Below are 19,910 nucleotides of genomic sequence, written 5' to 3'. Positions count from 1 at the left end.
TTCCATGAAAGCGTCCGGCACAGGTACTTCCGGAGACATCAGTTCCCGACAGATGGAGGTGAATGTGGACTCTAACAAATCAAGGAAGGTGCGATAAAATTCGAGGGGAAGACGGTCTGGTCCTGGGGAGCGATTCATGGTTTCTGCCCGGAACGCATCGCGGACTTCAACATCAGTCACCTCTGACACAAAGTCAATCGCCGCATCTCCCGGGAAGCCAACGAAGTTGAGCTGTGAGACTTCCTCTATCAACCCTGGGGAATGTGGAATTGCGGCGTAGAGCCGCTGGTAGTGGGCGTGAAGCACATTCCCTATGGCAGATTTGGTTACGTAGCTACGCCGTTCTTGGTCTGTTAGGACGGGAACCAATTTTCGGCGTCGATGTTGGCGTTCTTGGTTGATATGGTACATAGATGGATGTTCATGAGGCATGCGATCAGCAGTACGAGATCGTACTATCGCTCCTTCCAAATGCCTTCGCATGAGATTGTAGATTTGGGCCTTAGCATGGTTCATCCTTGTATGGAGCTCAGGGGAGGCTGGCATCGTGGAGCATTCTCGTAGGATCCTGTAGTAAAAGTCCATAGTGCTCTTCTTCCAGGCGACCACATCTTTGCCATACCGGATCAAAGTTTTTCGAAGAGCAGGTTTTGCACACTGGATCCACCAGGATATGGTAGACGGATACGTGGGACGGCGTCTATTGCGTGTGATTCAAATGTCTTCTATTAGAAGTCGACAGTCAGATGAATTAAGAAGTGCCGTGTTCAGTTTCCATAAACCACGTCCGTGCCATACTGCCTGTCTTGTGAGAACAACGTCACAGAAGTAAGCCTCATGATCTGAGAAAGCAACAGGCCAGATTTCAGCCTGTCGAGTGTGTTGAATTACGGATCGCGAGATGTAGATGTGATCCAGTCGGCTAGAGAAGTGCGCAGTGTAGTACGTAAAGCCCACAAGATCACCGTGAACATGTCTCCACGTGTCGACAAATTGTAGCCGCGTCACGTCTGTTTACAGAGCTGCGCATGGCGAGTGACGCGGCAATTGATCCTGAGGTCGCTGGGTGCAGTTGAAGTCTCCACCCATGACCCAGTCATCGCTTGGTCCCATAAAAAGAGGTGTAACTTCATCTGCGAAGAAGGCATTGCGTTCACGACGGTAGCTGGATCCCGACGGCGCATAAATGTTGACGATACGTACACCAAAGAGAGTAAGGGCCATACCTCTTTCGTTGGGGAGGTATAGGACATCTTCGGCAGAAAGGCCTTCTCTTAAGATGATGTCTACACCACTACCGGTGTCCGAAGCGGGAGAAATATGCGCCGTGAAGCCATGTGGTGATGAAAAATCGGCGACATGCACTTCCTGAAAAAGCGCAATATCAATGTCCGCACCATAAGTCATATCGCGGAGCAGCGCTAGTTTGCGGGGCGCACGAATGGTCGCGAGGTTAATGGTTGCGACACGATAATGCTGTTGTTGCACAGGCACAGGTGGGGCTGTTTCTTCAGGAGCGAGAGGTCGTCGATCTTGCCGGTTCGCCGAAGAGGTTGCTATTGTGGAGAGTTTGCGGGCGAGGGCGCAACCAACCGATGGGGGCGCCCCATCATCAGCATCGTCCACCCCAGTCCCTTCGATCTCCACGTCGTCTGCCCAGGAGACTGATACTGAGGTAGGGTACCGGCTGCGTACATCATCCATGTGGAGAGGAGACGTAGTTTTCGGCTCAGCGGATAGACACTCTTCAACGTCGACCTGTGGGGGCGACGGCGCCAGTAAGGAGGGGTGATCGTTGCCAGTGATCGCCTGTGGCGGGTCGTTCGCATCAGACTTTTGGTCATCATAGAGCGGTTTGTCGTCCATATTCGGATCTGCATTCCCGGTGTCCATCCGTAGAATGGATTCATGAGGGGATGTACGGCTACGTTTCTTTCTCTTTCGTGTCGACCCTTGTTTTCGAGTAGGTCGTTCCGAGTCTGATTGCGGCTGGCTTTAGTCTGATTCCGGACCAGTCTGAAGGAAAGAAGAAGTAGGTACCACTCCCGGATCAACGTCCATCTCAGTTACATTTTCAGTCACAGTGCTGCGATGATGCGGCAGGTCAGGATCTGGCGTCTGTGGCATCTCAGAAGGAATCTCAGTAGCGGTTGCATCTACCTGATCAGACGACGTCAACGGAGCAGGAAGACCCTGTATAGAGGTGCTACCTTCCTGGGCACCCGTGGCATATGTGGCAGGGATCTGAGTGATCACCGCTGGGGACGCTTCCTCGCCGACCGGCGTCTGGATCAGGCGGCGTCGCATGCAGGCGGATCTGACGTGGCCTTCTTGTCCACAACCCGCACATTTTCGGGGTTGGCCGTCGTACACGGCTCGCACCCCCCCAATTGTCAGATATGATGGTATATGCTTTTTCAGTTCAATTTTGACCTGACGTACACCATTAAGGACATGGTAGGTCGTGATGGTTTGCCATTTTTCCTCGAGGCAACCGATGACGTTACTGTATGGTTGTAACGCAAAGACAGCTACGTCCTTCGGCCCTTCAAAAGGTAGTTCAAACACCCTAATCGTGCGCTGACCGTACTCTGCGAGTTCAAGTGTTACAGCTCCGACGTGACCGTCAGAGTATTTGAACTTAAGTCCATTGGCATGGCGGCGAATAACATCTTCATACACCTCGGTGTTTGTCATTTTAATATGAACGACACTACTCGTGATCGAAAAATGGATTCCGAGAACGTGGGTAGGATCTAAACGAATTTCTTCACGTAGGAACGTTTCAACTTCATGTGCACGAGGTCACGCATGTCCAGCTGGGAAGGAAACTTTAAGGGTCGCACGGCGGTAAGCCCTCGACATGTTCACGGTAGACGGACACAAGCCTTAAGGCTACGACGCGGAAGTAAACAACGCCTGCAGCGGTGCACGGGGCCGGCGCGCGGGACCGTCCGCACGCTGCCACGGCTGAGAGCCGACTACCCCTAGACCATGGGTGCTTGCGCTACTACTGCATTAAAGACAGATAATTTGAATCCACAGGACATTTGGCCGTAATTCAGAAAAATAACATGATGATCTCTCCACTGGCAAAAGATTGCGGAATAGCCCACAATTCGTATCTCCGGGAGGGGGCTGCAAGGGGCAGGACACAATGAAAAAAAGATTGAATAACTAAGAAGAAAATAACGTTCTAAGAGTCGAGGCGTCGATTGTCAGTAGTTTTAACGTGGTATGGAGCCTAGAAAATCGGTAAACGGAAATGCAAAGGCTCAATCTAAATACAGTGGGCGTCAGTGAAGCGAAATGGAAAGAAGACAAGGATTTCAGCTCGGATGAGTATAGTGTAATATCAACATAAGCAGAAAATGGTACAACGGGAGTACGATTCGTTTTGGCTAAGAAAATAGGGCAGGGAGTGTGTTTCTGTGTAAAGTCCATTGATAGCGTTGTTCTCATCAATTGGAATCTGTAACAAAGTTCAGTTAGTAATAGCGAATGCTCTGTTCAAGAATCACACGGCCAGAAGGTATACTTGAAGAATGCCGAGAGATTCGGGAAGATTTGTTAGATTACGTTATGGCCAGACAGAGATCCCGAAATCAGATGCTGGATTGAAAGACGTACCCACAATCAGATACAGAATCAGGCCACAATGTAGGAGTGACGAAGAGTAAGCTGAAGTTTAAGAGATTAGTCAGGAAGAATCAATACGCAAAGAAATGGTAGAGGGAAGTACTAAGGAATGAAGAATACGCTTGACGTTCTCTAAGGCTCTAGATACTGCATTAAGGAATAGCTCATTCGGTAGTGCAGTTGAAGAGGAATGGACATCTCTAAAAAAAGACAATCACAGACGTTGGAAACAAAAACGTAGGTTGAAAGAAATATAGAAACCTCTAAATCGACATGCATTTTTAAGTAATTAGGGGTTATTCCAGCCCTACTGACTGTAAATATGTATTAGAATTCTACAAAAATTAATAAATATGTGAAATACTGTATTTATTCATTAAACATATGCATATATTTTAGAGTCTAAATATTTCCTGCAGAAAATTTACTGTGTTGAAACGATAAAAGCATTGTATATTTTACCATATATTTTGTGCTATTGTAAAAAATTCACCTTTACTGTACTGGCACTAAGGTGAATTTGCGCACGGCGTGAGTAGTGAATAGGAATCTTGACAGCGTTTGGTATATTATCTGTAACTGACTTGCTAGTCAGTCAGTTCTGCAGCTCTAGGACATTCTTATGTGAGGCATAGTAGCGAGCAATTGAGTTTTTCAGAGAATTGTTCCTTATTTTGTATTTACTTCATTCTATTGATATCTACCACGGGTGTTACAAGATTCTATCTTAGACTATATAAAATTGTAATTATCTAAATTTGTTATCCCACATTACATGACAGTAGTGGAATCTCCGTTGACAGGGAAGAATTGTAAACGAAAATCCTAAATGAGCAGATTGAGGAATACTGTAACCACTGGAAATACTACATCAGAAGTGTGGAAGACCGTGGAGGTCAATAATTTCAACAGAGAGGGCGTGAACAGGACTAGTAGTTGACCATGCACAAAGAAGGGTATGAGAAAAAGAATGACATCTATTTCTAACAGTTCACATGTAAGCTACCATGCCTGTAGCTCTGTCGTCTTGCGCAAACCAGATGATACATTACTACCATTTCTGAATTGTTAGGATTGTTTGTACTGGAGATTTACAGAAAAATGTGTCGCCCTGCGATGTTGTGCTATCCTCAGTAGATATGCTCCACTTTCCCAGGTTTCTCTTCCTGCCATGTTCCTAACCGTCTGCGTTCATGATGGTTCATAACGTTTCATGCTAGTCTAGTCACAGCTACATCCCTTCTGGGAAATATAGCAATAATTTTTTTTAGATCAGGTAACTGCACAATGTACCCATTATCTGCACAATTAAACTTTTTTTACTGATGACACACAGCTGTTTAACTGTCTTTTATTATAACTTCCGGTTTCCATTTCCACCATCATTACGGCATAAAAGATCTGTTGTTAACTATATGTCATATTATATATCAGTAAGGCAAAGCATGTAATTACTGGCCGATCTGAACTGCTAAACACACGGAGATTCTAACTGGCGTCCTTACACGAAGCTGCTGTGTCCAAAATAGAGATCATAGTTTCCCATATTGATATATACTATCACATGTAATTTATAGCTGATGTTTTACACCATTAAAAATCGTAGCCGGCACTTATAGTAAAAGATAGTTAAGTGGCTGCATGTCATGGCCTTTTAAAAATACGTAGCAGCTGTCAGAAATCGCCTTCGGAAAATGTAAAGTTAAGCTCATTCTTTGTCCATAACGTATGTCTTCTGTATAGTATGATTCAGCTGCCTCTACCGCTAGGTTTTATGCAACCCTCAATGCCTCCAAATGCCACGTGCTAGAGTTTCATATTCTCTCGTTCGTTACATGTAAACTATTAGTCTTACAGATAAAAAATAGAGAGGCATTTATATAGGAAATTTGATGTAGTTAAATCTTCACTGAGATAAGTTTTCGCTGCAGGCCACGATTTTAAAAGTTATCCGAAAAAAACGCATTTGAAGGTCGTTTTTGCACGTTTTTCTTGGATAATTCTAAAACAATGGCTTCTATCGGAAACGTATCCCACTATAGAATTTTACTACATTAAATTTCGTACAAAAAAGTCCTAATCGTTTTCTCTGTAGGACTAGCAATTTTCTCTGTAGCACTAGCAGTTTGCATGTAGTGAACGAGAGAAAAATAAAATCTTGCGAGTGGTATTTGCATGTGTTGTGGGTTGCCTAAAGCTCAGAAGTAGGGGCAGCTCAATCACCGTATGATATCTTCCTTTTTCTTTGTTTTCTTTGCGATTAAGTTGGATAAGTATCTTTGTTTAAAAAATAATTCACCTGTTTCATCTAGTTATATGAAACCCTCATTTTCTAAGCTCTTGGGCATGTTGATGAATTCATTATGGTAAACTTTCTATTCTAAGTAAAATGTCATAATCTAAATTTAAGATTACCCGCCAGATGAGTTAATTTCTTTCAAGCTTTGTATCTATTTTCGTTTAGTATTTGTCACAAAGACGAGTAAACTTCGTTAGTGCAATGGCGTATGCACGTGACATGGCCACAAACCCGAAACGAGCTGGCTGTCACGTTTTTTCCTCAAAATTAAATCAACTTCCATGCAAGAATATTTATTCTATTCTTGGTAATATCTTTACTTCGTATCTTACTGGTCTGTTATCACTTGAAATTCCAAAGTAGTGTAACGCCAGAGAGTACTAGTTGTTTTTGTCGTTTAACGGTGAATGGCGACCCTTCTTCCGATAGCCTCCCTAATTCGTGCTACACTCCCGGGCAACCTCTCATGTCAAGACTTCTGATCTACATTTCGTTTTACAGCATGTAAACACCAACAACTTTTATCGCTATCCCTGAGAAGTTATATCTACGCTGTTTTTTTGAATCTTCTGTAACGTACATGACATTCACTATAGGTGCAACAATTTTATTATTTATTGTAATTCATCTCCTAGGCTGCATACCTGCATATCTGAAAGGGAAGGTTGGGTAATACGTTTAAGTCAGATATTAAAATATTTAAATGTTATATTAAGAAATAAAAAAGGTATTAATCTTATACATGCTGGCTAAATCGAAACACGATGGTTTTTGAAATCTCTTACGCCTAAAGGCCGATTTTCTTTAGTGTATGAATAAAAACATAGGCCTTTCTCTGTTCTTCTGTTATTTTCGATGACGTTGTGAGAACATAGTTTGGTTTTCAGCAGAGCCAGCTGTATCCAGGGATGGCAAATGACGCCGGATCCAGGGGGCGCAGAAGCCTTAGCACACCGTCCATCCTAATGGAGATAAAAGTCTTCGCTCACATTACAGCTATCGTATTACGAAATTTACTGTACATATAAACATCGACAACAGATCCGTTTTGTATGAGTGTCAGGATTTTAAACATTTGTGACTCCTTCAACTTGAACGGAAATAAATGAGGCTGTTACGGATTTTGGGAATACTGTAGTTCCCAATGTAGATATATTTCTTATTTTTAGATCTGAATTACTAATTTCACATGATGAACTGCACTGCAGTATCAAAAATCAATGTCAAAATTTCAAAGGTTGGTCAAGGATATTTTGTAACGTTCAAAATTTGTCATTCCTCAGGTTCTGTATGTCTGTTTTAGAGTCGAACGAATGATGATACCCAAATATTCTACAAATTTCACTACACCTGACATATTCGTCGTGAGGGGACAGTATCTGTAGCGATATTTAAAATAGTTCCCTTTTTTCTTCACTCTCAATTGCACATTTTTAAATACATAACACATTTCGATATCTCTGGATCGTCTTCAGATCGAAATGGTAGTAAACTAAATGTGTACCGTCTATTATTTGATAATAAGTAGAAAAGAATTTTACACAAACGTAGATTTTTTCCTGCGTAGCATCAATTATTACAACCGCGTGGTTCGCTGTTAGAAGATATTCACCAAATGCTGTTTCATTGTTATGAACTGAAGCCTAGGTTTTGAATGTCCTGCATGTATGGCCTACATAAATCAATGGACAGTTTCCACACTTTAGGTTATATATATTGCTGCCATGAATGTAAAGGCTTTAATACACTTCCAGTTATTTTATACAATCCCACTTTTATAATCATACAACTTTATCTTTTATCTTTTATACATCCATTGTTCTATATTTATAATAATTTAAGAGAGACTTTTCATAATTGTAGTGAAAGACTCTTATGATCTTGTATTTTCAATGTTTCACATTTTGAGACAATTTAGTTTTAAATTTTTCCTTCCTTGACCCATTCGGTCACAAATTATTTTTTCCTGAAAAAAAAATCATGCCTAAGCTATCCAGTTGTTTTAAATAAACTATGATTTTTCAGATGTATAAAATATTCAGAGGTGGCCCGCAAGGGGGGCTACAACGCATCCTCAAATGAGGACATTGTGTTCAAGTCGGTGCAGTATAAGTCGAAGAAAAGTCAAATAATTTTATTTCACCAAAATACACACGTTACCCAAAGCTTACTTAATGATTATATACATAAACTATGGTTTTATACTTGTGAAGAATGGTGATCAAAGAAACTATTTTTTTCTATCCAGACGTAAGTGAATGTTACATTTTACACGGTAAAATATGGTTTTGCCTTTGCAACCAGGTTTCTTCCACTTGTCAAATGATTTTTTGTCACTGACCACTGGAAGATACCCAAATTTGTCCAAACGAACATCAGCGTCTGGACGAACGTCCTCATTTCCTATTAATGAAGTTGTTGGATATAGTATTGGACTCTCACAAGCGGGAAGCCCCTTTTCCTGGCAGCTGGTTTATCTATACTTATCAGCACTTTCGCCACAGATGCCCTAAAATGAAGCAAACCGAGCGTCTTATTTTTAGGAACATCTAATTCAGATGCATTTTTCTTGTACTCAATCAGTGCATTTATACATGCAATAACAATTGCATGAACAAACGTGCGAAGCGTCCACTTTCGCGATCTGATGAATGTGCGATAAATTGTGATCATACAATACATCTTGTCGACCCATCCCATATGTTGGTTGTAAACTTGAATTTCAACATATTTCTCGAGGCCCTATAATAAAAGATGCTATTACGAAAAGGAAAGCTCATAAGAAACGTACAGCTGAGTAACCGGGATGAAAAAGCCGTTGAATTCAATTTATGTAGATCTGGAGTTGGGCACACGGCCGTATAGATTTTTTTCAGCGCCTAAGTGATGGAATATGTTTCAGGTTGCAAAACCAGCTATAAATCGTCGAAAATGGCTGTCGAAAATCGTGTTCGGTTTCCAAAGCAGGTAACTGCTGTCTTCGGGTGCAAGGCCCGCTAAGTGCCCATTAGGCGTGGCTGTCACCCTGCCATGTATTGATGCAAAGCACGTGAATAGACGTCAGACATACCAATCTGGATATTCAAACCTACCTTTCAGTCTGTTACGATTAGAATGAATATTTTTCTTATTCAGCTTTAGGTTGCCTGCGCTGTAAGAAATTCGTAAGCAAGAATAAAATTCTCGCAGCCAATGCATAGTCGTTTGCATGGGACGACTGTTTCCTGATTATGTCAGTGTCACTTATCATGCAGTTAGCGGGCTTTGCGTCTAGACTACTCAGCTTACAGTATGACATAAAACGTCTAACATTACATCAGTCATTGTCTTATTGTTCAAAATTACTGCCAGGGTCATCGGATAGATCTATAACATCTTCTGTAAGTGGCCTTCGTCTATCTGGGACTCGGGCATTGTGAAAACACCGTAGATGAATAAAAAGGCTGCGAAATAATGTCCTACATTTCTATGCAATTACAACCTTTCAACCACAATGTCCTCATTTGGAGGCATGTATAAAGTTCGTTCTGAAAGACACCTTTAGTTTTCACCTTCAATAATACACATTTCTACCCACAAATAACTTTTTTTTTGTCTAAACTCAGAAAATATTGACCGGCTAATGGGAGGCAAAAAGATTACTGGGAAGCATCCATGTTACTTCGCGCATTCAGTTTTGTTTTGTGGTACAACCGGTTGACAAGAGATGTCGACACTGTTCACAAATAAACCCTCTGCTTATGACAATAGGAAGACAACAATCACAAATGGTAAAATTTAATGAATTTTGGTATACTAAGCTTTTATTTAGTACATCCTTAGCTTAGTATACCAAAATTCATTAAATTTTACCATTTGTGATTGTTGTCTTCCTATTGTCATAAGCAGAGAAAGGCATAAAATAGTAAATTTAACCCTTTCGGTCATGGCACCCTCACAAATAAACCCTCTGCTTATGACAATAGGAAGACAACAATCACAAATGGTAAAATTTAATGAATTTTGCTATACTAAGCTTTTATTTAGTACACCCATAAGGACGTACTAAAGGACGTACTAAATAAAAGTTTAGTATACCAAAATTCATTAAATTTTACCATTTGTGATTGTTGTCTTCCTATTGTCATAAGCAGAGGGTTTATTTGTGAGGGTGCCATGACCGAAAGGGTTAAATTTACTATTTTATGCCTTTCTCGGTTTTTGATGTCCATTGTTCTAAACATTAGAATTTTGAGAACTTTTAAGACTGCAGCGCTTCAGCAATCGTGAATAAATTAATGATTATAAAGAATCCGCCTAAGCGGCCCACCGAACGTTGTCTGGGATGAGGAAGCACGCTTCTGACGTTTGAGCTAAGTACAGGTATTGACATAGTACATACGTACCGTTTATTTTACATTTTATGCGTGTCTTTTGCGCTTTTTGGCATTCTTTATAAACGTTGGACCATGCCTCTTTAGGTATTTTGTAGTTTTAGTGTGTTCCGGAGAAGGTGTGGTTATCCGCGCCGATACGTAGGTAAACATCAGGTTTCAACTGCTATCGATTATTTATAGTCATTCAGAATTTTAACTGGATTCTTTTCATAATTTACTTACTTCAAATTTTAGTTTAAGACCCACTCTTGTCACAATGCAGCCTTTTGACTGCGAGAGTACTACAAGATCGGATGAGTACGACACTTCTTAAAATGTTATTAAGTATCTTCTGTATTGTTACCATCGTTCTAGTAATCTATCACTAATAAAAGCTCAGGTGCACCGACAACATGTGGAGCTCAGTGTGTTGGCGTGAAAGTACATTCACTGAAGATACTGCCTGTGCACGTAGAAAAGATGGTGCACACCAAGGATACAACTTATAAGCTTTATATCGTAAAGTCTTTTTTCTGTCGACATCATACAGCTTTCTAAGTAGTGCTATGATTGTAAGGGGCGGTAAGACAGGATGGGAAAATTTGTTTATAAAATAATAGAGGATAATACATGAGCTATCTGTTAATAAGCTCTCACATTGACTTAAGTGCACGTAAATATGATGTAGACGGAGCTCTGATATATAATACTTTGTGCGTGTACATTTTACGAATACGAATAAGGTAAAACGCTCGTCCGCAATCCAATTCACTGTGCTTCACTCAAATACATGATGCATCCTTCAACCAGCCTCTATTATAGCAAACAAGACTAACAAAGGAACCTCGGGAACCTCCCCATCGCACCCCCCTCAGACTTACACTCCTGGAAATGGAAAAAAGAACACATTGACACCGGTGTGTCAGACCCACCATACTTGCTCCGGACACTGCGAGAGGGCTGTACAAGCAATGATCACACGCACGGCACAGTGGACACACCAGGAACCGCGGTGTTGGCCGTCGAATGGCGCTAGCTGCGCAGCATTTGTGCACCGCCGCCGTCAGTGTCAGCGAGTTTGCCGTGGCATACGGAGCTCCATCGCAGTCTTTAACACTGGTAGCATGCCGCGACAGCGTGGACGAGAACCGTATGTGCAGCTGACGGACTTTGAGCGAGGGCGTATAGTGGGCATGCGGGAGGCTGGGTGGACGTACCGCCCAATTGCTCAACACGTGGGGCGTGAGGTCTCCACAGTACATCGATGTTGTCGCCAGTGGTCGGCGGTAGGTGCACGTACCCGTCGACCTGGGACCGGACCGCAGCGACGCACGGATGCACGCCAAGACCGTAGGATCCTACGCAGTGCCGTAGGGGACCGCACCGCCACTTCCCAGCAAATTAGGGACACTGTTGCTCCTGGGGTATCGGCGAGGACCATTCGCAACCCTCTCCATGAAGCTGGGCTACGGTCCCGCACACCGTTAGGCAGTCTTCCGCTCACGCCCCAACATCGTGCAGCCTGCCTCCAATGGTGTCGCGACAGGCGTGAATGGAGGGACAAATGGAGACGTGTCGTCTTCAGCGATGAGAGTCGCTTCTGCCTTGGTGCCAATGATGGTCGTATGCGTGTTTGGCGCCGTGCAGGTGAGCGCCACAATCAGGAGTGCATACGACCGAGGCACACAGGGCCAACACCCGGCATCATGGTGTGGGGAGCGATCTCCTACACTGGCCGTACACCTCTGGTGATCGTCGAGGGGACACTGAATAGTGCGCGGTACATCCAAACCTTCATCGAACCCATCGTTCTACCATTCCAAGACCGGCAAGGGAACTTGCTGTTCCAACAGGACAATGCACGTCCGCATGTATCCCGTGCCACCCAACGAGGCTCTAGAAGGTGTAAGTCAACTACCCTGGCCAGCAAGATCTCCGGATCTGTCCCCCATTGAGCATGTTTGGGACTGGATGAAGCGTCGTCTCACGCGGTCTGCACGTCCAGCACGAACGCTGGTCCAACTGAGGCGCCAGGTGGAAATGGCATGGCAAGCCGTTCCACAGGACTACATCCAGCATCTCTACGATCGTCTCCATGGGAGAATAGCAGCCTGCATTGCTGCGAAAGGTGGATATACACTGTACTAGTGCCGACATTGTGCATGCTCTGTTGCCTGTGTCTATGTGCCTGTGGTTCTGTCAGTGTGATCATGTGATGTATCTGACCCCAGGAATGTGTCAATAAAGTTTCCCCTTCCGGGGACAATGAATTCACGGTGTTCTTATTTCAATTTCCAGGAGTGTAGTTATATGTTGTCACAGTGGATAGGCCTTGAAAAACTGAACACAGATCAATCGAGAAAACAGGAAGAAGTTGTGTGGAACTATGAAAAAATAAGCAAAATATACAAACTGAGTAGTCCATGCTTCAGATAGGCAGCATCAAGGATAATATGAGCCCAGGAGCGCCGTGGTCCCGTGGTTAGAGTCAGCAGCTGCGGAACGAGAGGTCCTGGGTTCAAGTCTTCCCTCGAGTGAAAAGCTTTTTATTTTCAGACAATTATTATCTGTCCGTCCATCCGATGTGAGGTAACTGCGCCGTAGCATGGGGACGCTACGCCTAAACAAACATCGAAACACACGACGTCAGTCGACTACAGCGCACGGAAGAGAGAGTGTTCCTGCTAACGAGGCTCCCTGGCTGGCAGTTGACTGTTCGCTGATTTGGGCGAGAGTGCATTACATACGTCAGATGTATTCTGTGGGCAATATGGATCCAGCATATATAGCTCGCAACTTCAATAAGAAGGTCAATCAATATTTTCCGATCTGTAAGGAATCGGAAAGTTCCTTAAGGGATCGAACGTATAGAATATATCAGACGTGTTTTCCTGTGGAGGAATCGGTTGACCTATCACCACGCAATCAAATGTTTTCGGTTCCCATTGGAGAGGCATGTCCTTTCGTCTACTAATCACACGGTTTTGCGGTGCGGTCGCAAAACACAGACACTAAACTTATTACAGTGAACAGAGACATCAATGAACGAACGGACAGATCATAACTTTGCGAAAATAAAGAAAATGAACCTTTTACCCGAGAGAAGACTTGAACCAAGGACGGTTGCAGTTGCAGTTGCTCACGCTACCCATGGGACCACGGCGCTCCTGAGCTCACACTATCCTTGATGTTGTCTATCTTGACCATAGACTACTCTGTTTGTATATTTTGCTTATTTTTTTCATAGTTGCACACAACGTCTTCCTGTTTTCTCGATTGATCTGTGTTCAGTTTTTCAAGGCCTATCCACTGTGCCAACTTATAACTAAATCTGAGGGGGGTGCGATGGGGAGGTTCCGTTGTAAGTAAATACGCATACTACTCCATCGAAATTGCTTAAGATGTTTTCGATAAGTGTCTGAAAAATAATTGTACAGTTCTATGAATCACAAATATCGCAGACAGTCACTTGGCGATTTTTTAAAAACCCCATTTCTTTTTAGCGCGTTCGGTGGGACACAGGCTATTGTCAAATTTCGCGCAAAGCTTCTGGCGGAAACAGGCAATTGCCACCGACAACAGCGCTGCCTGGCGCCGAAACGCGAATGTAGTTCCCGGTAACGCCGGCAGATGGCAGCGGCAGCGCGGCCAGGCCGGCGGCGCCGCCACGTGTAGCGTCCGTTGCGTGGCGGCCAGAGTGTGCGCCTCGGCGCTAGGAATAAGGACGTTTGCGGGGCTTCCCAAGACAGAAAAGTTGCCGTCTGCGGAGGCGCCGGCATGAGGCAGGGAGCGCGGCCGCCGCCATGGATCGCGCGGCCCGAGCAGCCGACCGCGACAGCCCCCTGCCCATGCTGTACATCGACTCGCTGCCAGGTAGCCCACACCGACACCCGTAGCGAGTCGCCCGCCACCGATCCCCTGGGCCGCGAAACCGCCGCCGCGGCCGACGACACCACTCTCCCCCGCCAGATAGATCAGTCCCCTATAGATACCCGCCGTAGCTTGGTTCACACTCGCATTACAGTAGCTGAGTAGTTAATAGGCAGTATATTTATAGTTAGCCATAGCCTCGCACAGCGAGGAGGAGTCAGTAGATACGCAAGTAATATCAGGCGCCTTTCTTAGCAGAGATGTTTATTGCCCTCATACCTCAAAGCGCAGTGCTCGTCTCGACAAGCTTATCGTATCATAGTACCGACAACAGCGCCGCAGCATGCGCGCTGACGGCGGTGGCTCTCAAGTTCGTGTTGTTGTCATCGTAGTCGTCGCCGAAATGTTGAAACTATTAGGAACAGAGCCTTTGTGCCAAGGTCAGGTGTCTGTTTTTGTCTGGAAGATACATCTAAACTAATGGGATTTTTAGAAAATGGTATGGTGCTGAATAAGAAGTATCCGTTGTACAAATCATTCAAGTCGCGTCAAATATACCGCGCGAAACAACGTACCCGTACACCCAAGCAACTGGGTTCACATCCCTGTAAAGCAGGTCTTGATTTAGACTCTGTCTCCTAAGTTATGTAGGCCGAATGTTGGTCGTTTCCTTCGCCAAAGTCAAGGACTATTCAATCGCACTTTTGCTAAATTTGTCAGGCGCACTGTCTTTAACGACCTCACCGTTGAGTGAAAATTAAACTATAGCCTTCCTATTTTTCTTCACCTACGCCAGCTCCCTGAACGCCTTTTATAGGATACTGTTTATAGGCATTCGCTGTACTGAGCTTCACAATCTTGACTCTCCGTCTTGACCATAAAGTAATTCTCGAGATATTGCCGATTCTCAGGTTTTATTGTGGCTCTAGAGATCGTGTTCTTGTACAATTTGAAATTCTGCACGGTCTCTCACATTGCTTTGCTCGGAGAAACAGCAGAAAATTCTTAATTTTGATATTTGTAAGGAAATATATAAGAAGCTTACTAACGGTATTCAGTTACTTGAAACAAACACTATCGGCTTCCGCTGTATTGACCGCTACTTTCATCTTTTTGTCACATTTCTGCATGGCGTCCCGTTTTGCTCTCAGTACGAGATAGTCTCAGTTTCTAGTCAGCAGTCAGATTTGCACCTCTTGACAGTTTTCATTTTGTGCATCGTTGACAATGTCTATGAACGGTCCTGTCTACTGAATGTTCTAATTGGCATGTTACGCAGAACTTGTGGTTAATGTAAGAATCAGTGAAGATATCGCATCAATGAAATGTTTTCTCTCAGCTTCTGCATATAATTCTGTGCATCAGTAGACTGCAAACTAACCGATAAACATCGTGGTTTCACAATAGTTGCACAGTACGCCAAAAAAAGGATATTGCTAAATGAAATCACTTAGTTGTTGAATACAGCGTACCTTGCGTCATCCCTTTACTAAACACCTCACATATACCACCACATTCTTCATTGTAAACTGTCACAGATCACAAACGTTTAGAAAAAAACGAACTGCCACAATGGTTTGTGCTGAGCGACTAATTAAATACAACATACAAATAATTTGTCAAATTTTGGATAGATGTATTTACAGTACATGTGACGGATCGTTGTTCCTCAAGCTGAACTGAAAAACAAACAATATTTTTGAAAAAAACTAAGGCAGTCAGTGGAATTGCGATACAACACTGCTTTCCTAAACACATTAACGACAAACATTAAACGGGAATCGGAGCTAAACTAGGTTAAAATCACAGAGCTGAATGAAATGCAATAAAGTGCAAAAAATCTGAAGTATGACATTCCGTTGAATTACATTAGTGTGTGTTTGTTATTGGAAAGAAGAAACGGTTTACGTTACCATATCGTACACACTAGTAACAGATATTGAAAAAATTAAATTTAGTTTCAACACGTTTCACTTTTTAGTGATACGACACAAAACATTCATTTATTCAGTTTTTTAATCAGTTGTGGTTTTTATATTCACTTAATACCATTGACAATTTACACATAATATTGTATTGGAAAAGACCGGCGATGCCCCATATATGATACATTCTGTGGTCTGTCAGAATTTCCTTCCGAGTTCTAAGCGTTTCTAATTAGTCACTTAACTCCACTAAAGAGGCGCACGGGCATACAGATGAAGCTTTTCGCAACGTCTCGATACAGCTTGTGTTGTGAGAAGAATTAATACCCAGTGTTCATTAAAAATGACGCTCATTTGAACAAACCTCAATTGGACTCATTGAAAATATAACCCTCTAATACATTTAGTGCACAAAAGTGTAAGGCAACCCTGGTAATGAAAAAGAAAATACAGAAAAGTCAGGTGCTGCGAAGTTTGTAGCCCATAATGATTTTCATTTCTGCGAAATACCACGTGAGAGTTAATCTGTAAAGTATTTTCTATTATTCAGGGTGAAACTGTGCTATACCAACAGAATTTCTGAAGTTGTTCGGGCTATTTTCTAGTGTAAGGCATTTTGGTCTCCGATGGCTCGTTAAGGAGAAATAATGTAATTATCATTTTCTCGATTTCCTACCAGAATTAGTTTCTTTTTGTTAAATTACGTACACAACAGTGAAAAAGACTGTAATTCCAAATTGTGAAAATATATGGCACAAAACACACAGCCACGCAACAGTCTCACATGGAGTAGTCACGTGATGGGGCCGCCGTCGTTGTGGGAACATATTGGCAAAGTGTGGTTGTGCCAGTCTTCCATTGCATTCATTGAATCCATGCACGAGGCGCATATCGGACAACTCTTCATCAGTAACCCTATCCACAGTGCTGCTGTGAATCACTGGTAAAAGACGCCTAACATTACCAGTGGGGAAATGAAAGCAACCGAACAGTGCTGAATACAGGCTTGATGGCGAAGAATGTGGCTTGAACTAGAAACTAGCTTGAGTGAATGGATCAGGTTTGTTTCCAAACAAGTCGCACAACTAATACCATCAACACTTACACCGTTGTGTAGATATATTCAGTGCAATGCAGAAAGGAAAACAGATGGCGTAAGAAATAAAACAAAATACACAGAAAATATTCCTGAATAACTTTCGAAACGTTGTCAATGGAGTTCGGGTTTATGCTGAACGTGACGCTCTTCCAGTTGTTTCATGATTCCATATCAGATGACTCTGCTGATGTTTTAGTGGGAAAAAGCCATCAAGTTAAGTTCGGGTATCAGTTTCGTTATTGAAGAAGATCTCTCAAAGGTTTTCGTGTAAAGAAAGGCAAAAAAATAGTTATCTTAGGTGATGAGATCGAGAATTGCGTGGTAATACTGCGCCTGCATAGCTGCATGTGTAATGTGCGACCACGTTACGCCTGTTGCTGTAGCGCTTAAGGGGAGGTTTACTATCTTTGGCACGAAAAAAAAGCACGTTTTTTGAGACTTTTTTCTCAGTATGTGTTACAGATAGCAATGTCAAATTTGGTCAAAATGGATATTCATATTTCCTTTACAAACCGGAATTCTTTAGACCGGAAATGTCGAAGAACAAAGGCGGAAGTGCCGTCGGAACGAAACAAAAGTTCGATGGAGACCTCCATGCGTGGTATGTCATAGGTCAGCCGGTTCGCTTGAAATCAAAATTGAGTTGACGTTAGCGAAGTATATAAGACTCTTTGAGTTGTACCCCGCTTTAGTTATTTGGACCATAGGAAACAAAATGGCGGCCATTAAAAAAAACAGGGTTCTTTTTCATAGATTTTCTTCGGCCAAGTAAAAATGTTTGTAGTTGTTGGATCGGAATCAAAGTGATACAACTCCTAGAAAACTTAGGTAGCTTCGTCGGAGACAAAGAACCATGCCAATCGGTTCAGTAGATTTGAAATTACCATACAGCGCGATACAAAAAAGTCATTTCGAGAAAAACGTGTTTGAAGTTTTGACTACATATAAATGCAATATTATGCAACTTACGTTCAATCTGCTATTCAGGGTCTATAAACAAGTCCTTCCTGTTCCTCATAGAGGGCGTTCTGGTCGATCTGCGCCATCCTGCGCTACTCCAGAGCCGCTTGTACGCCCGGTGAAAAGCGGTTTTCGGCCGCTTGAATTCGGTGGTCGTCCGAATGCTTGTCGAACTGCGTTGAATAGAGTCCCAGGGTGACGTCCATCGTTGTCATGGTCTTCAGAATTGTTGAATACACTTCGTTGAAGACGCTCACTGCCAGGAAAGTTGCAGTCTGCGCAGTCTTCGCACCAGAATGCAAATGCTTGAGGGCTAACTTCCAAACACACGCGTTCAAACCTTCATTTGACTTTTGTGTGTTTCCTCCAAAGCACCTGTGCAATAACTCGTCCTCCGAAAAAACAAAAAAAACAAATGGTGCGTGAAAAATGCCGATTTCAGTCAGGTGCGAATAACAAACATTTCCGTATTCGGAAAAACCGTTTCAGAGGTGGAGTCTAAACACTTTTATGGATCTAAAAATGCAATTTAACAAAAATAGATTTTTTGAACCAAAAGATAGTAAACTTTCCATTAAATACTCCTGTTAGCTGTTTCTTTACATAGGGTCCACATGGCGTCTAACTGGTAATTTACATATACTTCCAAATTATTTACATTGCTAATATCACTCACCATGTAAATATTACTGTACGTCATTTGCATTTAACTACAAAGGAGACATCTAGCGACATATTTCAAGCCCATCCTACCATCAGGGAAAAATTCCGAATACATAACACGATATTATATATTGTAAGTAGGTTGTTTTAAGTTTTTTTATAGGTAACGCCGCCGCCACGTAGCGCTCTGTATGAAAATCACTGGCTGTGCTGTGGGCAGTCTGTGGCTGGTTGGCATTGTTGTAATACTCGCCATTGTAGTGTTGGGCAGCGGCAGCTGGATGCTAACAGCGCGTAGCGTTGCGCAGTTGGAGGTGAGCCGACAGCAGTGGTGGACGTGGGGAGAACGTTTATTAGAGGATAGTGTAAAAATTCCAAGTATATCTTTGAGATTTTGTCTTTATATACTAGTATAAATTTATTTATTTACATACCGTATATAATAACAAATATAATGCTTATGTCTGTCCGAATGTTGATTATTGTATCGTGTAAAAATTTGAAGTAAATCGTTAGAGTACTTTCCGAGATTTTTGATATTAACTTAAAACGAAGTTTTATGTAGTAATACAGATACAATGATGGCAGTATTAATTGTTTATTCAGTTCCGTCCAATAAATACGTAGACGTATCTCCGAGCAACGACATGAAATGAAGTGAGCACGTGCCGATAGTAGAGAAGCCGAATGGTCGACTGTGTGAGCACATCTGCAGACAAGATCACGTACACGACTCATTCTTGAGTCTCCAACCGTTTTTATTAACCAAGGGGGCAGGGTTATGCGTGTCATAACATCTCCCCCTCCTCCTGTGGACAAGGTTTACTAAAACCTTTTATATTTTACGTACATGAATTACCAGATTTCTTAGATGATTATCAGAAGTAATATGATTAAAAGTAGTTAAAGTAGAATGGAAACAGTCAAAAAATGTGAGCGAATTCTAGAAAGGTGTAAGCTGCGTTCAAAACAGGCAAGTTTTCAGTTGTTCTCTTTTGGTTGCAGCCTGACCAGCTGCAGAAAACATTCCACGCGGGAAAAATACCACATTCGCAGACTGGCCCTCCCGGCTGCTAACAACAAATCCGACGCTATTGCTG

The 19,910-nt window shown here is 42.7% G+C and overlaps 1 protein-coding gene across 3 annotated transcripts in view; it reads left to right on the top strand.

Moving 5' to 3' along the window:
- The window catches only part of LOC126353821 (potassium voltage-gated channel subfamily KQT member 1-like), a 2,608,463-nt gene that overhangs the window by 998,124 nt on the left and 1,590,429 nt on the right, over positions 1-19,910 (top strand). Inside the window, exon 1 of one of the 3 annotated variants that reach the window (XM_050002941.1) lies at positions 13,988-14,166. The exons of the other annotated variants lie outside the window; for them this stretch is intronic. Within the exon in view, the coding sequence (XP_049858898.1) occupies positions 14,097-14,166 (70 nt within the window). The 5' untranslated portion in view covers positions 13,988-14,096. Of the gene's footprint in view, positions 1-13,987; positions 14,167-19,910 lie in introns of those variants that run through there. 3 annotated transcript variants of the gene reach the window in all.

This window comes from Schistocerca gregaria, chromosome 3 (genome assembly GCF_023897955.1).
Source record: "Schistocerca gregaria isolate iqSchGreg1 chromosome 3, iqSchGreg1.2, whole genome shotgun sequence".
NCBI classification, from domain to species: Eukaryota; Metazoa; Arthropoda; class Insecta; order Orthoptera; family Acrididae; genus Schistocerca; species Schistocerca gregaria.
The sequence above is the reverse complement of the archived record's forward strand: the minus strand, read 5'-3'. Positions and strand labels throughout refer to the sequence as shown.